The sequence below is a fragment of the Perca flavescens genome, chromosome 6 (assembly GCF_004354835.1).
Source record: "Perca flavescens isolate YP-PL-M2 chromosome 6, PFLA_1.0, whole genome shotgun sequence".
NCBI classification, from domain to species: Eukaryota; Metazoa; Chordata; class Actinopteri; order Perciformes; family Percidae; genus Perca; species Perca flavescens.
The window spans coordinates 37,758,342-37,785,863 of record NC_041336.1 but is presented as its reverse complement, the minus strand read 5'-3'; the positions used below and the strand labels follow the sequence as shown (position 1 = coordinate 37,785,863).

Sequence of the window (27,522 nt, the reverse complement as noted above, 5' to 3'; positions counted from 1 at the left end):
TATCGCAATCAACTCTCTTGCACCACGCAGTTCAAAGTACAAATTACAGCCACGGCAGCCTTCGTGCTTCAAAAAGCCGGTCTCTTGCTCTTATCAATCTCCTTTTTCTCACCACACTGGCCTAATGTATAGGTTTGTTTAGCGTGTTAATATGTTCTGTTAATTACCACACACTGTTGTCAAATCATCTGTTAAACTAGCCATTCATCAAATTCACAGTAATCCCGTAGCTTTCTTGTGCACATATTTAACATCCAATACTGCGGTGATTTATATGCTATAGCTACATCCATCAATACAGCATTGTATATTGTTTAAAACCATACCGTTTATTTCACAAACATGACCAGTTATAATAATCACGCAACACTTATGTCTTTGTTAACTAGTGTCTGTTTATTGAGTTTAAAAGCTAATAGAGGTTAACATGATCTTTGTCTTACCAGCATGTGCTCTCTTTGCTTGTATAAAGGAAAGTTTGCCGCAATCCTCAGGTTTAAATGAGGCTAGGACTTCCGGGGTAACAGGAAGTGAACCGTAATTTTGAAGTAACTATTTATTAGCCATCAAAGTATCTTGTGGCTTTGTGAATTGTTTGGGTGAATCATATAAATATTATTTTTTAAATTTCTAGCTTGATTGGAGATATATTAATTTTGGCTGTATGGAGCCTTTACTGTCTGCTCACCTAAGCCACCCCTGCTTTGTACGGTCACATTGGTATGTTCCAATTTGAGTGGCAGGCTTCAGGCTGTATAGCCTAGCAGTTGTATTTGTTCAGGAGACAGAGAGCTTGAGGAAAACCTGAGGAAGGAGGACGTAAGTCTGTTTTATGTCCTCAGAGTAGTGACTTGATTTAAGGTCAATTAGGAAACAGTTGGAGGTTTGTATTATGGGATTGTTTTGACTCTCAAGTCAATTTACTTTTATTTTCTTGAAAGTATACATTTTTCTGCTTTCCTTAATTTTCATGTTATTCTTGCCTCTGTGGCCTTAATTGGGGTAAACAATAAATATCCGATCTTGTCAACTTCATTTCTGACTCATCCTGAGTGTTTACACCCTTAACACACAGGTTTTTCTAATAGCATATGCTGTAGTGGAGCTGATTTGTTGATTAGGGCGCTTTTGCACCTATAGTTCGGTGGACTCGGTGCGATTCGGGGGTGAAGTTGCAACATTGTTGCATTTTTCATTTGGTTTGGTTTGCTTTCACACGGCACTTTGTCAAACTCACCAAACCCTCTAAACACACGTCACGTGGTAGAAACGGTTACTAGTTTATTGGACAGAATATCCAAAACTCGCCGACACTTCTGGTCTCAGAAATAATGGAGCAACACCACATTTATAACTTCTCGGGTTTTCTGGTTCTGCTTTAGTGATTCTAATATTTTAGAAGAAGGCGAGCAATGAGCAGCTGACAGACAGCAAGTGAAGGAGAGAGAGAGAGAGATGATGATGATGATGATGATGATGATGATGATGATGGAACACAGACGACCAGCGATGTATGGTTAGAACTTGTGAAGAAATTGTGTGCAAGGTTGAAATTGTGTAATAGTAATAGTAATAGTAGTAAATGCTCAGTTTTTGTTCACGTCCTATATTTGGGTCGGATCGTGTTCTCACCTGAAGTGAACCAACTCTAGTTCACTTGGAAGCAAACCAAGACCCCCGTTTTTAAGCACCAGAGTTCGGGTGAGCTCGTACACCGCCCAAAACAATTAGTTTTCCGAATTAGCCCCTGCGCTAAGCTATTCAGCTGATAACGCTGCTCTACGCTAACTCTCCCAATGTTCGACCCAGCTGAAAAAAGCTTCCGGGGGGGTGTTTGGCTCGAGGTCATGGTGCAAAGGACCCTAGGGTGAAATTACTCCGAACCATCACTTTAATGTTTAAAAACCTCATAAAGTGACATTTTAATGCCATGGGACCTTTAAATACCACGTTGGTGACATTAATGCATATGCAGTTTTGTGTTGGATCACTGGGGGAAGCATTGTCACCGGAAAGCATTAAGGTAACCAGTGTGGTACAGCTTTTCACCGTGTTAGTGGCTTGTCAGTGGTATCGCTTTATTGGTGTTTAGTTGGAAAGCAGAATGAAGCCTACCTGAAATGATGGACAAACTGAAATATACCTGTGCTGCGTGATGAGCATGCATCGTCGTGAAATAAATGGGTCACCGCGGTGAAAGATATTTGGAGATTGATTTATTGGCAGCCCAAATAACACGTCAAAGCGAGTTCTCCCTTTGTCTGACCGCACTGGCCTAATGTAAGTCTGGTTAAAAGACTCTACAGAAATTAAACACTGTTTAACACTATTCTAGTTTTCAGTATTCCACTTTGATGCAGGCTCTATTTGTGACACAGTAAAACACACTATTGCAACGCCGATAAAACTCCACATTTTCATCTGACGTTTATGTAACCGACAAAGCCGACCAATTAACACAAGCCTGAAAACGCTAGCCTACAGTGTAAGTCTGCCAGAGTTTTTGTATGAAGTATCATGCTCCTGTATTGTGCGGTATATAATAAAATACTTTGGGACACATAAACTACTGTGTGGCATCACATTTAGCCAATTTCAAGCATGATTAAAAAATGTTAAAAAAAAAAAAGGAAGGAGGAAAAAGCATAATTTTTTAAACCACGTATCCACGTTGTCAACTGCGCTTTGTTTGTATAAAATCATTATTTAAAAGTATGCTTTGATGTTTGCTTTTTATACTATATTTTTGTAGTTTTGTAACACCCCCATTTCTTCATGGGGATTAATAAACTTGCATCATATTTTATACCACCAGGGGGCAGAAAAATAGCTTTTGAGTGTAAGCAAAGCAAAAGAATAAACCATTGCTGTTCCTTGATACACTAAGTAAGTTCTGGTCACTTTCTGTTTAATTAAATAATGATTCTGCTTTTGTGAATGCTCAATGACAGTTGATAAATGTATTCTAACTACCATAAGTATTGTACATTCCGTTTTAATACCATATCTGCTTGATGACTAATCTGATAATCAGACTTAATTGCCACTTTGTTTCACTTCAATCCATCCCATTCACTGTTTGAATCACTGAGCGAATCTGAGAAGTGGTAATTGAGAGGTCTGGAACCAGGCTACTTTACTACTACTACATACTGTTAAATGGAGACCAACCATTCTGTGTGTATAGTTCTAACTGCAAACTCAACGTGTTTAAAGTCATTTTAAATAGGGAACAGGCAGAACTTTTAAACTGCCCAAATGCCAGGTAACTAAAATATAAAGGCGTAATACCCAGAATGAACACAAGGTGTCATTCTCGCACCACAGCCAACGTTGAGCTCATCCCAGCATCCCCCTGTCTGCTCTCAGCCCTGTATCAATACCATAGATTACACTGGGGTAAATACACAGCAGCCCGGATTCATTAGTGGAGCGTAACAGCAATAGTTATGCTTACAGTAGTTCTAATTACAATTAATTGGCATTCCAGGCTCGCCTGGGAGTCTCGGGATGAGGATCTGAGGAAGGTGGGGGGGAGCAGGCAGCTGAGTCAGGAGAGGACTGAGTGGGAAGGCCGACACACGGGGAGCCATTACAGAACCACGCGGTGAAGCATAATGAATCACACACTGTTGGAGCATACGGTATGGAACCTATACAGTATTCACACAGTACATTGTATATGGTGTATTGGTACTACATATGGTATGAATTTGTGTACAAAAGAAAGCAGGGATGAACCACTTGAAAGATTTACAAGTTTTCTTCCCAGGTAAAGTCAATAGAAATGGGTATTGCCTATGATTTCCCGAATCGATTAAATTCAGATCCACGAGGTTCGATAACATTTTAGATTAGATATCAATTAGAAATGACAGTATGACAGGTTAATGTTTACATTAAGAATTGACACCCCAAATTTTAGTTTAAAGTACTTTTTACTTATATATCCATGGTGAAAAAGCATATATTAAAAGACTGATCTCTGGATTTTCAATATCAGATCATTCAAAGAAAGATTGATTTTAATTGGAGAATCAATTATTTTAACCCAGCCCTAAAAGTCAACCAATATTTCATGTGCCATGCTTCCGTCAGGCTGCATCTTTTCCTGTGGCTTCATTTTACGTCCTGCCCTTCCAACTATTTCTCTGTCTCCCTCTTCCCCTATTCCTCTCTCTAGCTCCCTCTTCCCCTGCCTCCATCCACCCAGCGGCTGACTGCTGCCAATCTCAGCCGAGGATCCCTGTAGGGGTTCAGGGCAGGCTGTGCTCCAGTGGGTTATTGAACGCAGCTCACGGTGAAAGCGAATGGGCTCTAAAGGGGTGAATGTGGATGTCATCAATGGCTGCTACTGTTTACCAATGAAGGAAGAGAAGACGGAGAGCGAGAGAGCAAGGACATGCTCAGAGATTACATAATGCTACTTATAGTAATAAATTAAAGCTTCAGTGTGTAGTTCTTTTTGATATTAATGAACGTGCGTTACATTCAAGCCATTGCCAAATGAGTTGCTACAAAGCTAATGAAGACTATCAGTTCCACACAACTCTCTCTGGATCTCTCAGTATGACTATGTTCAGAAGATTGGGGCGTCTGGCGACTTTTGCACGCAGAAACTCGAGTGAAGATAATGACCTCTTCTGTTTTTTTAATCCTGTGTCCTCCTTGGTTACTAGCAACTGTGTTGCTAGTTAGTAAAAGGGGGGGGGAGGGGGGATGCGATCATGGAAGGTTTGTATCATGTGGACGTACTGACAGTAATGTTGTCATTACTTAGAATTCCTGATTGGGGAGACAGAAACTATGCACTATAGCTTTAACTACTGTAGCATCAGAGTACTGAAATGTTTAAATATCTCAGCTAGGGCTGGGTATCACCACTGATTTCCTGAATAGATTTGATTGCGAATCACAAGGTCCAATTCAATTCAATATCGATTCGATCAGGGCTAGTTCAGTTACCCTACCAATTTTGCTTGGATATGAAAGCGATTCTTATAGATTTAATGCTTTAAATTATACAAGGTACCCTCTAACCTGGTGCATTATTAAAAATGTTAATGGTGACTTTAAGAATTGCCCTCACAGCAGTTACATTGTTGTCATTTTTATATAATATGAACACAGCAGTCAATAAAGTGTAACCCTCACCCATACTATACATCTGTGAAATGGTAATGCCTCGCCAATATTTAGCCTAACTTTGGAGTGTTATTTAGCATGACATGGATTCCTTAGATCGTTTAATTTCATACGATACCAATATCTTCACTCTAGCTTAAAAACGGAGCCTCTGAAAAGATCGATCTGAGGATTTCAATATCAAATTTTTCAGATAAAAATCGATTTGAAATCAGAAATTGTTTTTATTAACCAGCCCTAATCTCAGCAATGTACGTGAGAGGAGATTTAGTTAGACCTGTAAATCTATGCGCTAACAAGGTGCCGTGAGGAAGGCTAAAAACACTCTGCTTGTGCCTCATACTGAACCCTGTCTTGCTTATAAATCAAAGCAAAAGCAGCAGTTGTGAGACGGCACGGCCGTCAGTCAAAGTGACAGTCATACGCTGCCCGTCATACAGAGCAGGCTCCAGGTGAGCTGCAAAACATCTCTATGGAGTGTGTGTGATATGTATACTGGAGTGTGTGTGATATGTATACGGATAGCATGGAAGTGTATAAATGTGTACAGTGACCATGCCTGTGTGTGTGTGTGTGTGTGTGTGTGTGTGTGTGTGTGTGTGTGTGTGTGTGTGTGTGTTTTGCTGAGCATATTAATAACAGGTATAGGATGATGAATGGGACAGAAAGTGTTTTCATTTTGGGACTCATAACTCAAATCAGGCTTATATCCAGGCATGGCTGCAGCCACAGCTGCTAGACCAGGGGCCACCAACCTTTTCTAAACTGAGAGCTACTTCAGGGGTATTGAGTCATGCGAAGGGCTACCAGTTTGATACACTCTTCTGAAATAACAAATTTGCTCAGTTTGCCTTTAGTTACACAGTGGTATGCAAAAGTTTGGGCACACCTGTAAATTTTCATGATTTTCCTTTATAAATCATTGGTTGTGTGGATAAGAAATTTCAGTTAAATATATCATATAGGAGACAAACACAGTGATATTTGAGAAGTGAAATAAAGTTTATATGATTTATGGAAAGTGTGCAAGAATTATTTAAAAGGAACACGCCGACTTATTGGGAATTTAGCTCATTCACCCTAACCTCCAGAGTTAGACACGTCATACATACCCTTCTCATCTCCGTGCGTGCTGTAATGCTGTCTGACGGCTCCAGCTTTGTAAAGAAGAATGGTCCAAAATACCTTCCGCCAGAATCCAGACTCTAATTGGAAGCTATAGAAAGCGTTTAGAGGCTGTTATTTATGCAAAAGGGGGATGCACAAAATATTGAGTTAATTATTCTTTTGTGGTGCCTAAATTTATGCACATGCCTAATTTAGTTTCCATAAATCATATAAACTTTATTTCACTTATATCACTGTGTTTGTCTCCTATATGATATATTTAACTGAAATTTCTTATCCAGACAACCAATGATTTATAAAGGAAAATCATGAAAATTTACAGATATTTACGAGAATATCAATATTCAATTTTCATTTTTAAAACAGGCCTGAGGGCTAATCATGTGGTCCTTGGGGGCTACCTGGTGCTAGACCAACACTGTGATACACACTTCACACACTCCCCCAGCAGACAACATAGGCTACATCTACACTACTAAATTTTTTTTGATTATATATATATATATATATATATATATACATAAACGATCTCCATCCACACAAGAGTTTTAACTCCAGTAGCAGAACTAATCTCTGTCCATATTAACACGTCTGACCACGCATATCACGTTACCATTCACATACACTGGGCATGTACGTGCCAGTGTGTGAACCGGAAGCAGATTGTCAGACGGTCCTCTGCGGTTGACAATCATGGATGTGTAATTTGAAAGTACAGAAAATACTTTGGAGAAGGAACAACAATGGTGAAAAGTAAGAGCAGGGATTTATTTGCTTGGACCATCAATGAGGTGGAACTGTTACTGAAAGGTATGTAAGCCTACCTAACCGATAAGACTGACCGACGTGCAACGTCGTTTTCAAAGGTCTCCGTTTGTGTCCGTCCAGACTACAAAGAAACCCCACAGTTTTCAAAACCAAAAACGACAGCAGCTGGGGGCAGCACTATGGGCTGAAATATGTGCCACCAGAAACTGAATTTGAATCATTTGCTCTTCCTTCATCCTCCAACTACCCGGATGTCGGTCACAGTAACTTGAAATTGAATTGTGAGAACTGAATCTGAATTGTGAGAACTAAATGTGAAGATATATAGAGAGTTGAATTTTCAGTGAGGATAACATTTTTTTGGACTTCAGTTACAAACGAATAAATTCAATTTCAAATTATACTATTCAGATTCAGTTTTTCAATGCAATGATTCAAATTAAACAATACAATTTCAAATTATATGATTCAAATTCAGTTTTTCAATGCAATAATTCAAGTTTAGCAATTCAAATTCAAATATAAATGATTCAAATTCAGTTTTTCAATGCAATAATTCAAGTTTAGCAATTCAAATTCAAATATAAATGATTCAAATTCAGTTTCTGGTGGCACATATTTCAACCCATACGGGACTGTTTCTCTCCGTTTTAGGGGGTAGTAGTGTAGATGTAGCCTTACATGCAACGTGTATCAACACAGACATAAAGAGAGTATACTGTGGATTCAAACACCACCATTTAAACAAAAACAAACAAAAACAATCTCACTTTAAACTCATAATTCTGTCTTCTCTACATACCTGAAAACACTAACAACAGACTTTGTGTCTCGGCATTAAACTCAAATTATTCAAATTTTCAGCAAAGTAAAAAAAACAAAAAAAACATTTAAAAGCACTAAGATGCAGTGGGAAGGGATGAGGAGACTTTCAAGTGGTGCTCCTGTGAGGACTGAGTTGCACTAAACACAGTAATGGTACATTAAAACGGAGAGTTTGCCAATCAATCAGCATTCATTAAATTGAAAGGACCATCCCATTAGACGAGAGCATCCCCCGCAGTTTCTGCTCTCTGAGCAAACATATTCCCCATGGGGTAAATTAGTTTCATACGCCACTCACACACACTCAGCTGCAGAAAGACAACACGCACACACATGCGCGCGCACACGCACGCACGCACGCACGCACGCACGCACGCACGCACGCACGCGCTTTTATTTAAAAAAAAAGATTACAGAATTATCAGTGGAATTCCTTTAGTTATATTTATTATAACCTTTGATGGCATTTGTCTAATTCCAGCTGGAATTTCTGATGAGTGATGGCCATCTAGAGTCTTCAGAGCCTGAATATTATAATAAAAAGAGCACTACAGCATATGGCCAGAAGTGTGTCGGCTTGGTCCAATAAAGAGACACAAAGTTTTCATTACAGATCAGTATGTCCATTATTTTCTTGATTAATCTGATTCCCTTGGCCTATAAAATGTGAGAAGAGAAGACAGATTTTCCTACAGCAAAGGCTGTTGTAAGCGGTTTCTAGCTACTATTCCTTCCTGCAATATTAAAAAACTGACCTGCTGACCAATATACCCATATCTTGTTGTGAAGACCAATTTTAGAAATAGTGAAACTAAGGACAAACACATTACATTTCCTATAGCTGCTTCACAAAAGTATCTCACTGGTTCACCAAAGGAGAACTTAAAAACATATATTCTTAAATTATATTTGTAGGGCAGTTAATGCCTTTATCACAGACCGTACATAATACAGAAATGACAGGAAATGCTAGGAGAGAGAAGAAGCTGGAGGAAAACTTTTAAACTTAAGAACGGCAGGAAATGTCCGGTTTGCATCAGCAGTAACTTAAAGTGCTCATTTTATGCTTTTTGGCTTTTCCCCTTTACAAAGTGAAAAAGCCCAAAGTCCCCCCCAAAGGGACTTACCATCTCCAACAGAAAACACTGTTCACAAACTGCTCCAAACAGCTCTATTGTAGTCCAGCCTTTACTTCAGAGACAAACGTGGTCACTTTGTAACACACACATTATAATGCTCGCCTAGCTGCTAGTGTGGCACGCCCTCGCACTCTGCTTCTGACCGACTAGCTACTGAGCATGTGCAACTCCCAACAAAGATGGAACAGAAGTGAGTCTCACTCTGTAGCTAAAACAGAGAGCTCAACACACAGGGTGAAAAGAGGAGCTGCAGCAATGTGCAATACAACAAAAATACGGTGTTTTCTGAAAATTAAACCATGTAAACCTATTCTGGTACAACCTCTAAATACAATTATGAACCTGAAAATGAGCAGAACATGAGCACTTTAACAGCTCCAATACGGCGGAATGCGTTCAGTAAACTATAGGCTGATGTCTTAAAGTACAGGAGGCACAGGGGGAAAAGAAAGGACACTCCACACCACAGAGATTCTGTTGGAAGCTACAAAAAAAAAGGTTTCTCTGCAAGCTGGCCACAGAGAAATTGTCTGTAAGCACGCAAACACACCTAAAATAATGCACAAAAACACTGGTGGACTGAAGATTAAAGTTACTGTACAATAATAACAGAGAGACAACCTCAGTCTTCTGACCAGAGAGACAGAAAATGCTATAGTTTTCCCAAAACCCGAGCTGATTGGCTTAAGAGAGCATAGGCTGATAGTCATATGTGCAGCACCTGACTTCATCCTACTTATTTTTCAGTCTTTAGCAAACAACAAGTGATCTCAGTAAACAGTTTCCAGATGAACAGAGTGAGCAGAGTCAAAGCCATCAAATCAAAAACAAATGATAAAACAATATTTCATGAAGGTTTGAGTAAAGCCTGTGGAAACATTGCATCTCTCCACTTAAATACAGACAGGAAGCTTATTCTCAAGGTGACTCCATTTTTATTTGTTAAAATCAAACCAACTTTCAGTTTTTTCCAAAAAGTTGTCAAACGTATGTGTTCATCATCGGCAACTAAATAAATTTCTGTGTATTAGTGTTTGTATTTATGTGCAAAATAAAGTCGTCAATCAATCAGGGCCAAATAAAAGGGGGGGGAGGGTAGACAGGCCAAAACAGGAAGTCAAATGACCCACAGCTTGTTTGGGGGCCGGGAGACCACCTGGGGTTAGTCACTGTCGGCCTTGGTACCACACAGGACCAGAACAGTGTGGCTCAGTGCAAGTGTACCCTGCTGTGGGGACACGGTTAATGGGGACTCAGCCAGTAAAGTAGAAGAGGGACTTAAGTTCCCATCAAGGGACATCTTACTCCACTGGGCGTCTGTGCTGTGTTCCGGTTTTCCTCGCCACTGTCACACCAAAAGCAAGCTCTTGGTGGTAATTTTATACAGAGTCTAGAGCTACTCTATCTGTAAAGTGTCCTGAGATAACCTCTGTTATTATTTGACACTATAAATAAAATTGAATTGAATTGACAATGTCCCTGTGCACACACACAGCAGCCAGAGGCCTGACCTCAACCCCATTCAACACCCTGGGAATGAACTTGGAACTTTGAATGTCGCCCACAGGAATATTCCTGGTTGTAATTAAGTGGAGAGATGCAATGCTCCCACGGCTGGAGCTGGTGAAACAAAGACTGACAGCACTGAGTGACTCAAACCGATGGCTCTCATCCAGAATGTAATTTGTCCAGACGTACACTGGGGCTTCTCCTAATCTCTGATGCTAGACCCACTGCTTGATGTTTCATCAGGCAGCATTATCTTTGCCCGCAAGCAAATGAGACACATGCTGCGACGTCTGCGGAGGAAAATCCCAAATAAGAAAGTTGACCCCTTACAACAAGTGCACACAAGCAAATGCTTACACGCTCAAGACACGCGTGTACACAAGCACGCAGAAATATAATTCTCAGGAGATGGTGGCGATTCATTTTGTAAGATGTAACAGAACTAATTTTGGGAGTGTGCCTCGGTTAATGAGCGGGTCTTTGATGTGTAAATCCTCCGGTCCCAGTGCAAGGCTGATACGGTCTCCCTACAAGCCTGCTCAGGTGCAGCCCTGCTCCCTTTAGCAATGCTTATCTTGTGTACCAAATACCATATGACCTCCGACAGCTAATAAACCCATATCTAAGAGAAAGAAATACGCACCGACATACAAGTTGAAAAAACGAGGAAAATAAGGAAGAAAAACAAGTTGAAGAATGCCATTGGCAGTGGGATGCTGTGCTAATTTCACTCCCCTATGGAAATCAGACACCAATTATAACATTAGTTATAAATATGTATAGTAATAAATGTAAGTCTTTGGTTCATTTCCTTTCTCAAGTGCTTCTCCACAGAATAATTGGATTGTGGCTGCACCGTCATGTACTCAGTGAAATGAACGCCTATTAATCGGAGGATAATTGGACACATACCCCTGATAAATGGTGCTGCTCCACTATGAGTCACGTAGAAATTAGGCCATTTTAAGGGATCCGTTTCTTATCTGGCTTGGCTCATGCTTATAGGGGATGTGAGCTTATATTGGTGGACGGAACTACGGATGCACCAAATCACAGAGTCATACCCAAAATGAGATTATGAGATTGACATTTCCTTCTGTGATATTGAAGCACATATGAACTCAAAGTGTTCACAAAACATACTACGAGAACAGAAAAATGTTTTCACACTTTTCTGACACTGATAGAACTTGAAGAAGAATAATGAATATATAGTGAGGGTATAAAAGCAGTTGATACTATTGGCCATGGCTTACTTCTTATAAAAAAGAAAGATATGGCACTAGAGGGGTTCCACACCCAGTTGCTTGTGGGGTTCCTTAAGGCTCAATGTTAGGACCACTATTGTTTATTTTGCACAGAAATGCTAACTTAAAAAAAACTTTTGAAAAAAACTGAAAGTTGGTTTGATTTGAACAAATAATCTCTAAATTACAAAAAAATACTAAATTCATAATGTTTGTTAATCGTGTAGCAAATTTACAAAGCCGTAAGTCAAGTTGAAATTGAAAGTCTCTGAAATAATAAAATAAATCAAGTCAAAGCTAAAAATTATTATTATTATTATTATTATTATTATTATTATGTGTCTGACAGTTTTTGCACTTCTTTTTATACCAAATTGTTTCTGTAATTCTTTACAGATTAAAATAAATTTTAAATTATGGATACTGCTAGATTCTGCTAGATCTAATGGGGTTTGAGTAAAAAAAGCCTTTTGATCTGATTTGTAAGTAAAAAGAAAAAACACACACTCCAGATGCCCTCCAGAGATTTGCTTATTATGTCAGGATTGTCAGCTACATCTGAAAGCTTAGCATGGCTTGCTAAATTATAGAACTGATTAATTATAGTCTACTTTTAAGGATTACACATGACACATATACAAGCAAAGCACTTGTAAACAATCTGAGATTCTGTTAATGTTTCATGATTGACACGTCTACCAACATTCCTCCTCCCCTCACACTCTCAGTTATCATTAATTAACAACCCGACCCCCTGTATGATAATTAATGCAAAATGAGATATATGCTGCGACAATGACTATCACTTGACATATATCTCGCCTGGAGGATTAAAGCAGTGTTATTACACACTCTGTCACTCAGTCCCGACCACCGCCACAACCCTCGCTCTCCCCTCATCTGTTTCATGCTAAAAGAGCATGATCAGCTAATGAGTTTCTTTGGCCTCCAATTAATCATGCTAATGAGCCCCGCCCAGCAAAGATAATCAACTATTCTCACTGTACGAGCCAATAAGGGAAGAGTTTGGAGCTTCGCTTGTGAAACACGCCAGAGTCTCTGCCTGCACTCTCCTCATCTTAATCCTCTTTTTTGATACATTTCCCTTTTTATCTGCTCCTCTCTAGCCTTCAGAGCTCCTTATCGTTCCTCACTGCTCCTTTCCACACTCCTCTTTTCTCAATCTTCTTTTCACATCCCTTCCTAGTTTCTGCTTCTTTAACATCGCTCCATCTTCTCTCCTCCTTATGGAAGCAAATACGAGACATAAGTATTTGAACTTTAACAGCCACTGAATACTTAATATTGAAATATTATACTCTGAAAACGATGTATCTGAATGCATTTGTTCTGAATTCAACTCTTTGAAAATAAAATATGAAAATTCTTGATTTAACATTTTATTAGTCTCACTTTGCCAGACCTTCCTCTACAACGCTGCAGAGGAGGGTCTGGCTAGTCCACACAACATTCCTGGATGGGAGAAACCCGTGCTCTGGTTTATTGGCATTTCTTTAAAAGGTCCCATGGCATGAAAATGTCATTTTATGAGGTTTTTTAACATAAATATGCATTTCCCCCAGCCTACCTATGGTCCCCCAGTGGCTAGAAATGGTGATAGGTGTAAACCGAGCCCTGGGTATCCTGCTCTGCCTTTGAGAAAATGAAAGCTCAGATGGACCAATCAGGAATCTTCTCCTCATGAGATCATAAGGAGCAAGGTTAACTCCCCTTTCTCTGCTTTTCCCGCCCAGAGAATTTGGCCCATGAGAGAGAGAGACATCATGGCTTTCAAACGAGCAAAGTGGCAGTTGGTCAAGTCTCAGGAAGGAACTTGTTTTGGTGGAACATGTGTATGTGCAAAAGTAGTTTTAGTCGTGCAATAGAAAACTCAGATTGGACGGATAGTGTGGTGGAAGTTTTTCGTGAAGCAGCAGGGTTGTGCATCAAAACACACGATGAGACAAATAGAGACTATTTGACATTTAAACCAAAGTTTGGTCTTTGAGTATTTATTTACATTTGCAAATGCAGAGAAAACAGTTTCACAAGTACCACGGCACAACTGAAAGGGTCTTCTAACCTAAAGTCTAAACATCAAAACATCATATAGTGAAAATCTCCGTTAAGCCACCCTTTTTAGCATGGCCATAGTTGATCACCTTCCCCTCTGCTCCTGTTCTTTTCATTAGCCTAAACAACAGTTTATCTCAGGAGACAGAGACACGGTTCAGACGGTTCTATGGCCTTCTTCCCTTTGTCTGCTAAAAGTCAAAACAAATGAGAAGCTGGAGTTCCTTAAAAAACTCTACTAGGCTGAAAGTTCAAAGTTGCCAGCTATTTCACATGAAGCATTTTGAATCTACACATGAACAAAACTAATAAATCTTATGGAATTATTAAACACTCATTAAGACAATAATGTTTAAAATAAAATTTGCCATTACAATAGTCTAGCTAGCTGTCTGGATTTACCCTGCAGTTAACCATAGTCCTCACAAATCCACCGGAGGTTAGAACACCAACACAAAGAAAGCGGAAGGTAACGGACATCCGGCCGAAAAGAGTGACATCCGGTGAAATTTCCGGCGGCCAGTGTTGTGCCTGAACGCGTTCATTGAACGATAGTTCATGAACTTGTTCATATTTTGGGCGAACGTAAACTAAACGTACTGTATTACTGCCTGATGAACGTTACTGTGAACTCCTTCATTCTGGTGTCTGTGAACGGCACGCTCTCTCAGTTTAAGTTCGTCCAATAGGGCGCCAGATTTCTACAGAGCCTTCCAGGCCAAAACCCGGCTAAAACACACCGTAAACATGCAACACCAGCCACCAGTGTCGCACCGTCGCATGGGTCATCAAAACAAAAAGCAGCGTGGAGGCTTCGTATGATCATTTAAACCAGTTTTATGACGAGGTCGCTGAGGATGGAAAAATCGTGACTTTTCTGTGCAAACTTTGCCCGCCGGCTTTCAAAAAGAAAATCCGCACTTCAGTCCCATCCACAGCAAATCTGAAAGGGCACGTTGAACTGATTATATATGAAGATGAAATCTGACACATAGTTTCAGTGTTAAAGGAACACGCCGACTTATTGGGAAACCGGGAACTATATTCTCAGACAGGCTTGCTGCAAAGCAAATCATTCCGCCCAAGTACTATATTCTTCCTCCTGAGAATATAGTTCCCGGTTTGTTTACAGTTAGAAGATGGCTGTGTCTCATGTTACGTTGTTTTTTGTACACGCTGTGACTCTATAAATCACAACATGTAAATAGGAACATGTTGGCGTTATTTTGTCACAATTCGGAGCAGTAGGCTAGTTGGAACCATTCACCTGTGATGGGCTGATGCCGCTGGGGGCGTCAGACAGCGTTACAGCACGCACGGAGATGAGAATGGTATGTATCGACTTGTCTAACTCTGGGGGTTACGGGGAATAAGCTAAAGTCCCAATAAGTCGGCGTGTTCCTTTAAAACTGATAAAATAATTGCTGTTTGTGGTTCTACATGGGCTGTGACAATAATTTTGAAAAATAATAGCTCGCAGCAACATATGGAGAAAAAAAAAGAACTATGAAATAGTTCATTTTTGGAACTGTGAACTTAGCTCAAAATGTTGAAGTATGAACTATGAACTGAGCTAGTTCATTTTAAAATTTGTGAACTAAACTTTGAACTAGTTCATGTAGAAAGTGAACTTTCCCAACACTGCCGGCGGCAATGGACTAATCCCGGACTGAAGTTCAATACAATTTTTTTTTAAATGGTCACAAATAATTCAGAAATTCAGATTTAAAAAAAAAAATTCAGAATTTCCAAAAATAGATTTAGGTTGCTCAAATTGTTGCTCAAAACTTCTGGCCTGTCAGAGCACGGTCTGTCAGTCATGTGATCCAAGGAAGACTGTGCTCTGATAGGCCAGAAGTCGATATTGAAATTCAGATTTTTAAAATGTAACATTAAGAATTTTCATATTTTAATTTCAAAGAGGTGAATTCAGAACAAATACATTCAGATACATCGTTTTCAAAGTAAAGTATTTCAATATTAAGTATTTAGTGGCCGTTGAAGTTCAAAGACGTATATGTCTCTTATTTGCTTCCATACCTCCTCCCTTTTCATTAGGGGTGGGGGAAATAAATCAATTAACAAATTGATTATTTTTACCAATGATTCACCTAAATATTTTCTTATTATCCATGTTCTGTGCTGGTGCTTACCCACTGCTAGTACCAGCTCGACTCGACCGCGCTGCCCCGTCCTTCTTTTTCCATTGCAGATTTAGTATCGCCTCCATCGAGGTTCCAAGCGAGCTGAGGCGATACCAAAAGGTGACGTGAAAACCTGCAGACTACTGATTGGTCAGAGAGAATCGTCACTAATCACGGCGTCATCATTGCTAGAGACAGACAGGGGTGTCCTGAAGAAACCTGCCATTTTCAAATAGTTTAGCCAGCTGTGTATTTTTTTTGCTGCCTCCAGCTTCTTTAGAAACTCCAATGTGTCTTCTGGCAAACAGCCATATGCAGAGAATCAAAAACAACACACCTTTCACGTTCGGTGCGTTTGTCGCGTTAGGTCACGGCAGTTTCCTGCGGCGTCGTTATGACGACCAGCCACGCTCACCTCACGCATGAGGCGGTACTAAATCTGCAATGGAAAAAGAAGGACGTGGCAGCGCGGTCAAGTCGAGCTGGTACTAGCAGTGGGTAAGCACAAAAAAAGTAGCTGTTGGCAGGTACCAGGGACTTTTTTAAATAATGATGATAATGGCGAGTATAGTCGAGGCGAGTCGAGCAGTTACCATGTATTATTATTCAACTATTGTGTTTGTTAAAGAAGGAAAAGAAAATCGCAATACTATAGAATCGCAATACTTCTAGAATCGCAATACTTATCAAATCGGCATACATCGTGAAAGAATCAAATCGGGACAAAAGCATTTCGTCCCAGCCCTACCTTTCATCCTCTGCACCTCTCTTCCTCCTGTTTTTTTCCCTTCAGTTCTGTCCTCCCTATGCCCCTGAAACCAGCTATAAACTCACCAGTACTCTTTCCACTGGTCGTCCTCAAAAACGTCCTCTGGAATGGGATCAATCAGCACCAGGTCTGACACTTGCCTGAGGATAAAGGGGGAGGACACACACACACACACACACACACACACACACACACACACACACACACACACACACACACACACACACACACACACACACACACACACACACACACACACACACACACACACACACACACACACACACACACAAAGTAAGACTCACTGACTATACCCTTGGCCACTTTATCCTCCCGGGCCAAAGCCGTAATGAGTGTGAGATGAATGGTATCTTCCTGTAGATTCCTCTGTCCTCTTCCCCCACAGACAGATGACCACACATACACCAGATCCAGGGGCAGTATTTCCATTTGGAAAGGCGTCATCCACTCACTGTTACTTCATTTTCTCCCGTAACGGCAGCAACATCGTGCCTGATTAAATACTAAATCTTTCGTGCCTGGTACGGCTACTTGTCACGTTAATCACCACGATGAATCGGAGATGGATGAGTTACGGGGGATAATGGGAATGTACAGCGCAATAGATTTTGTTAAGTGCACCATATTATATTGTATGCAGGATCTCTACCAAACTTGCAAACTGTTCTATGATATACTGTGAAGCAATTTCTTTTTAAAAAAAAGGCCCTTCTTTAAAATTTGTATCAATGATTTGTGAAGACAGATAAAGGGTAAGTCTGGCAATATTGTTGTAGTATAAACAAATTCCACGGAGAAAAAAAACCTTAGAGCTCAATTTGTTACAAAACTAAATTAATAAAACATCAGTGAGTCACACTTTTGCACTGGGCGACATGTTCCATCATTACCATAAACACACAAACGATAATTTATTCAATCTCACATACACCGTTCTGGTGCCAGACATACACACTTACATATATTCATCTGCAGCAGAAAATAATCCCCAACAAGTGCAATATTTATTCATCTTTGAGTATTTTTGCAAAACACTACAGTGGCCAGCTGTTTTAGCAAATTACTAAGACTTCAAATACAAAACAAATGTATTTGTGAGCCATTTTGAAAGTTTGACATCTTTAATAGGAGCCAAACTGCCGGGACTGAGCTATAGACAGAGTAGGGAAGTCACAAAGTATGGACAGACTGACTAACATGTTGTTGGTTTGGGTTTCATTTCATGGGATTTGTTGACAATAAGTAAAATATAATATAACAACATTGGTGAACACAGTCCTGGCTGGTCTGATTAACTACAACGCTTTGTTTTTTTATAATTTACTTTAGACCAGGTTTTTGTTGGTCAATGGTGCGATCACTTCCCGCTGCCTCAAGACAGCAATACGCCCAGAATGCACCTGAACACACCTCCCTGTAAGACCAGCACGCCCACGGGGGCACACAGATGGGTGCAGGTGCATTTGTTATTTAAACGACGTGGGCGCTGGATGGGAAACTGACAACCGCGTCGGTCTTAAACTAGCAAAGACACTTGCGTCAGGTTTTGCTCTGCACTGCGCCGGGTGCAAGATAGGTCCCTGAATCTTTAGGATTAACTTGAAGATCTCTGCTTTGACTGGTACACTACATTTAGAAAGAATTAGGTATGCTCTAAAAGACAAGATTTTGTTATTTGAAAAAACGTGGTCCCCTTTTATTTCTTTTTTGCAAGCTAGTGATTAATCTGTACTGCCTTTACCACTGGATAGCACTTTTGGGTGGGGTTGGAGATGTGTGTTTTTATTTCATTTAATTTTTTATGTATTTTTGTTAAGTTGTCAGTTTTATGTTTGCAAAAAAGTGTAGTTGCAAATGATCTTCTGCTGGAATACCAAATAAAAACATTTTGAACACGAAGATCTCTGCTTTGAGTATTTTCATTAGACAATACTTACACATCATGAATGTGGCTGTAAAACCTGCCGTTGAGCGTGCCGAGCTCAGAGCCCACCAGGATGAAAGGCTTGGCTATCTCGGCGGCCTGCAGGAGTCGGTGCAGATCATCCACCATCCTGGAAGACAACAACACTCATCTGTCTCGGCCACGAAACCGGGACACGCTACAAACTGGGCCAGGAGGTTTATTTATTCAGAAAGGTGGGGCCAGGACTCAACATTAATCTCTTATAATTTCGGGGGTTTTCAACCTGGACCTTATTTTCCTATGTTTTTGTGTGTAAGTGACTGATAGGAACAACAATCTTTGATATTGGTCTAGTATATAAAAGTGTGAACGCTGTAACCGGCAGCCACAGACCGGGCTGCAATGTAACCCTATGGAGCAAATGTGCACCGTAATCTATGTGTTTATTTCAACCAAAACTAGAGTTGTGATTGTTAAAAAAAAAAAAGTGGAAAGACGCCCCAAAACGGCTTTTCATAGTATCATTTTGTTTCTGTCGACTTTGAATGAAGTGTATTTTATGATGCTAAAATGACTGTTTATTCACATGGAATCTGGTGGCTTTAGCGAACACATTTCCGTGGATGTTTTTAGGTTTAAAAAAAAAGGGATCTTACTCTATAATAGTCTCGCATTGCCAGACCTTCCTCCACAGCGCTACGTAGGAGGGTCTGACTAGTCCACACAGCATTACGGGATGGGAGAAAAACTTGCTCTGGTCTATTGGCATTTATTTAATCCAATCACAATCGTTTCGGGCAGTGCTAAGCGCCGGACGGAGCCACGGTGCCTCTCCAAAACAGCCTTGGGAAGGAACTTGTTTTGGTGGAACGTGTACGTTTATAAGTAGTTTTAATCGTGCAATAGAAAACTCAGATTGGACAGATAGTCTAGCTAGCTGTCTGGATTTACCCTGCAGAGATCTGAGGAGCAGTTAACCATAGTCCTCACAAATCCACCAGGGTTTAGAATGCCAACACAAAGAAAGAGGAAGGTACCGGACATCCGGCCGAAGAGAGTGAAATCGGCGGATTTTCCGGCGGCTACGGCGCAATCCCGGAAGTTGAACGTCGTGGATACAGACTTACTCTTTAATAGAAAGGTCGACCTCCTTAGAAATCCTTTCCATAATGTTTTCAGAGACTTAGAATATTAATCTGAGCCTGTCAGTGGCAACGAGCACTTTTGTGAACGTAAATACAAGCCGCGCAATTGTTGTATTACATTACATTGTAGCTTGTTTCGTGATCTCGCTAAATACTGGACCAATGTCAAAGATTGTTGTTCACATCAGTCACAAAAACCTAGAACAATAAGGTCCAGCTTGAAAAAAAACCTTAGTTACCCTTTAAGAGTCATTATTAAAAAGCAAAAATAACCTAAGAGGAAGGTGTTACAAAAAAAAAGACACCAAAATGAATAGCACTGCTGGAACCCAAATTACTGCATTAAAAAGGAGGCGACTGCTGGCTCCATTTCATTACAACCTGCAGGAAAAAAACAAACATCAGCAAACTTAAATCTCCAGAGGGATCATCATTATTACATGAAAGGCAGCCGCTCCTTTTCTGAGAGCCATCTGCTGCCCTGGGTTTGTTGTGCTTATAAATCAAACCCGAGGTGTCACAGTGAAATGAGTAGTTCTCACAAGACTCCCAGGGTTAAGGTTAGGTAGTCATCAAACTCCTTGAGATATTGAATCCTGGGAAATTGATTGCTTGCATCTCAAACGGGTCGGCCACCTATTTTTTCTGGGCCAGTTGCCAAGGTAAACTAGACTGCTGATCGTCGGCGAGCCACACCCGCTCATCCCTTAGGCAGATTTACTGCTCGACAAACGCGTTATGATGTCAAAGGCGAGAAGATTAGAGCCCAATCCCATGACAGCGTGAGGCGGGGCAGGGGTGGTGTGTTCAGCAGAGGAACGCACCAGGCGCCCATGAACACATCAGTCTACGCTGACTGCAACATGAAGGATTAATCCCAAACAGCCACTTTATCAAGGATTCTCAGTAGTACTACTGTACGGTGGTAAATTATTCAAAAATGTGATGTGTGTTACTGCACTGTATGTACTATAGATGTAGGTTATTTTGGTTTTTTGCTTGATACAGTGTAATACCAGTAAATATTTAGTAGTATACACAAGAATTAACAATTAATATAAAAATGATTTTCGGATGAATGGGTTATAAAATAGTTGCAGCTCTAGTCATTATTTGGGTTGTTGAGCTCAAGGATCCACTTAAAAGGTGCTCTAAGCGATGTCACGTGTTTTGTCACATACAGCAAACATCTCCTCACTAGCTGCCTGTCCCCTGAACACACTGTAGAAAAACACGGTCTCTGTAGACAGCCCAGGCTCCACAAACGCCAACAAAAACAAACTGCGCCAACCTGCACCACCAAACATAACAAACAGTCTTCCAGCCAATAACCGACAAGAAGGATTTGGGGGTTGGGGGGTTAGTCCGCGGAAGGGAGGGAGAGGGGACAGGATGAGGAGAAGGAAGGGGTGAGCTAGCCTCATTTTGTTTGACAATACTTTGAACGTCAAGAAGTGACGTCATGACCGTATCATATCATCAGTGCGTTTATGATAGTATCATATCATCAGTGTCTTTGCATGGATTGCTGTCAGGGCCAGCAGAGAAGGCCTTGCTGGCCCCGACGGCCCACCTGTGTACAATACAGTACATTGTATTGGACGCCATGTAGTAACTAATGCCCAGCATATCACTGTGACCAAATAACGTTAATGTTTTTTCATTAAATGGACTGTATTCATTCATTTATTCATTAATGCCTGTCAATGTCCGTTGGTACACCTGTCTGTTTTGTTTTATAACTGTTATTCATTTTGAAAAATTCCTTTAAAAAAAGATACTACTTAAATGTTACATATGTAATATTACATATTAAATGGATCTGTGGTGCAAAAAAGGTTGGAGACCCCTGCACTACACTACTGTGTATTTGGCCTACATAACGTCCCCTCTACAAATTAATTTTACAAACTCAGTAACAGCAGAGAAATGAGCCAGATGGCCCTGCAGATGTAAAGCAGCCCACTCATCCATTCCGAATCCACTTCATGGCGTTGAAAGAACGGATTTAAACTAGGACATTATGTTTACAGTGTAGACTTTGTGTACGGCAGAAAAGTGTCATCCCACATTTGATGAAACAAGCACTAAAAAAAAAAAAAAAAAAAAAAAGACTGAACTGAAGTAGCGTACTAACCGTCCAGTTGTTGACATCCCCCAAACTTTCTCCGTTCCTGTGGTTTCATTCTGCATCAGTCGCTTGCTGAAGCCCAGTCCCATTCTGTCATAGGTACAGACCTGACAGCGTGACAAACAGGGACACCACAGGTTTAGAGGGATGTTTAAATAACACCATGAAGAAGCTCTCAACACGAGTCAGCCCCCAGCCTACCCTGTAGTTACTTTAAAAATGCATGATGGCTGAGTAATAGGAACGGGACTATATGTTTTTGTCCCGATTCAATTCATTCAAGATCCACAGGTGTCCATTCGATTTGTATTGAGATTTGCATTTATTGCAATTCTAGAAGCATTGCGATTCGATAGTTTCAAGTATTGAGATTTTCTTTTCCTTCTTTAACAAAAACAAAAGTTGAAGGATCCACTTCTAGAGAAAATCTATCATGAGACATTTCTAAAAACTGATTGTTTTCTAAGAAAAATGCCCATCAGTCAGTCTGACATTTATTTCATTTTTAAAGAAGCACATAACATGGATATTCTGCCTTTACTGCTGGTCTGTTTTGCTGGAACCTGATACGATGTAGGCGGTACCATATAAAACAGAAAATATTCATGATTCTAGGGAAAAGAATTTAGTCTTATACTAATACATACAATACATAGGCCTATGATTTTCAATTTTTTTTCCCACCCCTTCTGAGTAACATTGAAAAAAAATAAGAGGTGGTGTTTGTTTGTTTTTGTAAGAAACGCTTATGTGATTTAGTTGTCTAGATGTATCTCGGCACTTCCCAAAACAAGCCTGTGACCTCATTTAGGTCACATTTCAGACAAACAAAATGGGGCAGGCTGTCAGCCCCGACTTTCTGCTTTCCTGAGTCCTTGTTGAGTAAAGTGGACGTGGCAGAGCCACCGCAGGGACTGTCCCTACATGTCCCCCGATGACAACATGGCCGCATTAGTAGAAACTAATTCTAGACAAAGATCACAGTCTAAACTAACTCACCCTGCATTTTATAGATATTTTCATATGAGATATATTGTTCAGTTCTGATGAGCCCACTTGTTTAACATCGTAATACAAAAGCTATCCTATTTTGGGAAATTATTTCGAAATACAGCCATTTAATCCACAGTAATTGTGTCATGTGGGGCTGCTAATTATTTTGGGCAATATTGAAATCACCATTATTTAAAAAGGTCCCATGACATGGTGCTCTTTGGATGCTTTTATATAGACCTTAGTGGTCCCCTAATACTGTATCTGAAGTCTCTTTTATATAGACCTTAGTGGTCCCCTAATACTGTATCTGAAGTCTCTTTTATATAGACCTTAGTGGTCCCCTAATACTGTATCTGAAGTCTCTTTTATATAGACCTTAGTGGTCCCCTAATACTGTATGTGAAGTCTCTTTTATATAGACCTTAGTGGTCCTCTAATACTGTATCTGAAGTCTCTTTTATATAGACCTTAGTGCTCCCCTAATACTGTATCTGAAGTCTCTTTTATATAGACCTTAGTGGTCCCCTAATACTGTATCTGAAGTCTCTTTCCCGAAATTCAGCCTTGGTGCAGAATTACAGCCACTAGAGCCAGTCCCACAATGAGCTTTCCTTAGGATGTGTCATTTCTGTGTCTGTAGCTTTAAATGCTATTAAGGAGAGAGGGGGGGCAAGGTGGAGGGTGGGGGTGTGGCCTTGACCAACTGCCACTTTGCTCATTTGAAAGCCATGATGTCTTTCTCTCATGGGTGGGCCAAATTCTCTGGGTGGGCAAAACAGAGAAAGGGGAGGTAACCTTGCTCCTTATGACCTCATAATGAGAAGATTCCTGATTGGTCCATCTGAGCTTTCATTTTCTCAAAGGCAGAGCAGGATACCCAGGGCTCGGTTTACACCTATCACTATTTCTAGCCACTGGGGGACCATAGGCAGGCTGAGGGAACATATATTAATGTTAAAAAACCTCAAAGTGAAATTTTCATGCCATGGAACCTTTATTTAACACGATTACACACTGACTTTTGGAAAGATTTTGCTTTTTTTTTTTACTTAAAAAAAACCCCACCTTGAACTGTGAAATTTCCCTTAATACTTTTCCCGTAGAACTTTTTGAATTCCCCCTAAAATAAATAATGTGAAAAATATATTCAAATGTTAACTGAGTAAGTTAAGCCTTCGGGAGGGGCAATAATGCGGGTGTCATTCAGAACCCAAGACAAAATTAGTGTTTACTTTGCAAAACGTCATGTGCAAAATAATAGTTTTTCTCGATTGCATTGTCTTTGTTAGGAGCCGAAATAGTGTCACATCCTCACCTTTGTTAATGTGGCCACACTCTCTTGGACATGCAACCAAACGTCTGAGGACATTCCAGCTGGTGCATCCAGTATGACTTAAGAAGGAAAAACAAACTGGTTAGGGTGGGCTCAGCACAAAAGACACAAAGAAGCCACAGAGACATGGGGCTGTGTGCCAGACAATGATGTTCATGTTTCATAACTTGAAAGAAAACCAGTCATGCAAATCACAGAATATAGTCATAAGATTTATTACCTACTGGTCGCCCCTGTCCTTTACACAACAGATGCATCTTTTGACCCAAACCAACATCAACTATTTGGCCGTCTGGATGCAAAAGGGGAAAGAAATTGAAAGAAAGATTAGCCTTCACAGAAGACTTCTCATCTGGCTCTGAAAACATTATAGAGAAAAACCTACTGACAATCTCCCACTGGAGGCTGTCTAAGCAACATATTTAATACATATGTATATATTTAGGCCTGTAAGAATTATTACATAATTTCTTCTATTAACCGCACTTAATTGCTAACATTAGTTAAGCTCTTAAGGCGTATGACTGTTGAGGGCAATGGTTTGATTATTTTTTTTTTTAAGATAGGCCAAATTGTAATTATTTGAGTGTTTATGGGTCTCACTGTATATTTTTATTATTATTTCAATTGTTGGCACTTGACCCTATACAAGTTCATAGCAACAAAAATGACAAGTGGGGATATAGTTAGAAGAAATGTTTTAGGATAATAAAGAGGAGTTGTTGAAAAAAAGTAATAAATAAACAAATATTTCAAAATTTGACTGGAAGAGACAATTATATTGTTAATTGCAATTATTTCTGAAACAAATAATTGTACAGCAAAATTTGGAATTGTTACAGCTCATATATATATATATATATATATATATATATATATATATATATATATATATATATATATATAAAAACCTGACTTTGTTAGCCTTAAATAAGAGAACCTTTAGGCAAGAGCATCTGTCCTTCTCTCTGCAGTGATGCATAGTTGAGGAACGGAGGGATGAAGATGATCAAAAGTAAACACTTTCCAACAATCGTGAGCACAGAGCTGTAAGACACTCGGCCTTCAGCTGCAGCTTGGCTGTGCAATCTTTGATCCGGATCCTAGTTTATGTAGAGAAGACAATGAACCGGACCTTAATTCAATTCAATTTAATTTGTATTGTCATATCATAACAGAAGTTATCTCAGGCATCCTAGAGTAGAAAAAAAAAGAAATTTTATCTACATATTCACATAAAACATAAACTGTACATCAATGATACAGTTAAAGCAAATTCAGTCGTTTTCATGCCAGGCAATAATATTTGGTTGTTATCAAAACCCCCAAAGTTAATTGAGGGCATCAGGGACAACCACAGGGTTAACCAGAGCGTGTTTTAGTGGGAGATTTGAACCTTCCCCAGGAAGACAGACTATTATGTTATTTTATTGTTCTGAATGCATGCCGAATTACAGGAATGTTGCAAATAATTAGTGTAAAAGACAAATTGTGAATATGTTTACGAGTGAGTAGGCTGTAAATATGCTTTGTTATTATATTCGCTGTATTCTAAAGGGGATTTTGCTCCTCTTCTCTCTACAAAACTGCGATAGACAGTCGGATACTGTGTCATTCTCCAGGTCATAGCTCCAGATAACGTTAGGAAGTTAGAGTAACAACAGCGTAAAGCAGGAAAACGTCAGTAGCAACCACACTCGGATGACAGCATTTGATCTGAACGAACTATTGACGTTATAGCTTTTGGAGTCAAGTCAGCTAACTTAATGTTAGCCAACAGAGTTCTGCTGTCACATGTACAGTGACGTTAGCTAGCTTGTATCATCAGCTAGCTATCGTCAACGTTGCATTACCTTTCTATCAGCATTGACAGCTTCACTGTTTGATGCTTGAGCTTCGGTTCTTCTACGCATTTTGGAAATTAAGTGTTGTAATTGAAACTCAACAGAATGAATGGAATAGCAACAACTTCCTCGACGAGGTACAGGAGCCGACAAGAGACAAACCTTCTTCTTGCGCGTTTCACTATTATGGTTGCCACCTATTTTGCTCGGTGTGCACTTTCCCCTTTGTCAATCTTTTTCGTGCTGTCATTATGAATCAACTTACTTTTAATAAACATTTTCACTCTCACACTTCATTTGTACAGCTTACCGTTTATTTGGTGCCTACCACTGACGTCATTTTAAAACATTTAATTGTCAAAGCTAAATCATGAATCAGTGAATGAATTGTCTGGGATGGCATAATTTTATTAATATTAATAAATCAATAATGTATCATTAATTTGCGGGGGTGGGGGGGTTACCTACAGTATCTCTGTGTTTCTGTCACGCACATACAGCAGACTGTAGTCTATGGTCAGGAATATACAGCATCGTGCTGGCCTGCAGGGGTCACTGTATGCCACAAACCAATCCTATAGTCTACAATCTTAAAATATTGCACTCAACAGCAAAGGCAGCAGGATTAACATTAAATAGGCTCATAATCACCATTTAACAAGACTTTTTATATATATATATATATATATATATATATATATATATATATATATATACTTCTCCGTGAACCATCACCTTATCGTGGTGGAGAGGTTTGTGTGTCTCTGTGAACCTGAGGGCTGTGTTGTCTGGAGCTTTGTGCTCCTGGTAGGGTCTCCCAAGGCAAAGTGGTCTCAGGTGAGGGGCCAGACAAAGAATGGTTCAAAAACCCCAATGAAGAAGCAAGGTAGAGATGGAGTGACCCTGCCCGGAGGAAGCCGGGGCCCCGTCTGGAGCCAGGCCCAGGCGGCGGGCTCGTCGGCGAGCGCCTGGTGGCGGGTTTGCCACGGAGCCCGGCCGGGCACAGCCCGAACAAGCTACGTGGCTCCCATCTCTCCAGCCCATGGGCCCACCACCTGTGGGAGGAACCGTTGGGGTCGGGTGCGATGCCACATGGGTGGCAGTGAAGGTCAGGGGCCTCGACGGACCAGACCCGGGCGGCAGCGCTGGCTCTGGGGGCGTGGGCGTCACCTCTCTGTGGGGGAAGGAGCCGGAACTGGTGCGGGAGGTGGGCGCTACGGTTAGATCTGGTGGGGCTTACCTCTACGCACAGTCTCGGTTCTGGAACCATACTCCTGGATAGGGGTTGGACTCTTTTCTTCTCCGGAGTTGCCCAGGGTGTGAGGCGCCGGGCGGGTGTGGGGATACTCACAAGCCCCGGCTGGCGCCCGCTGTGTTGGAGTTTACCCGGTGGACGAGG

General features: G+C 40.4%; 1 protein-coding gene across 2 annotated transcripts in view; it reads right to left on the bottom strand.

The window, feature by feature from the left end:
- Positions 1-26,293, bottom strand: part of si:dkey-122a22.2 (uncharacterized) — a 49,099-nt gene extending 22,806 nt beyond the window's left edge. For both annotated transcript variants that reach the window (XM_028580071.1, XM_028580070.1), the window contains exons 1-7: positions 26,133-26,293; positions 25,220-25,382; positions 24,500-24,571; positions 24,262-24,338; positions 21,957-22,057; positions 18,706-18,822; positions 16,813-16,887 (exon numbers count right to left, since the gene is read on the bottom strand). In XM_028580071.1, the coding sequence (XP_028435872.1) occupies positions 16,813-16,887; positions 18,706-18,822; positions 21,957-22,057; positions 24,262-24,338; positions 24,500-24,571; positions 25,220-25,382; positions 26,133-26,192 (665 nt within the window). In that variant the 5' untranslated portion in view covers positions 26,193-26,293. The remainder of the gene's footprint in view (positions 1-16,812; positions 16,888-18,705; positions 18,823-21,956; positions 22,058-24,261; positions 24,339-24,499; positions 24,572-25,219; positions 25,383-26,132) is intronic.
- Positions 26,294-27,522: the final 1,229 nt, after the last annotated feature.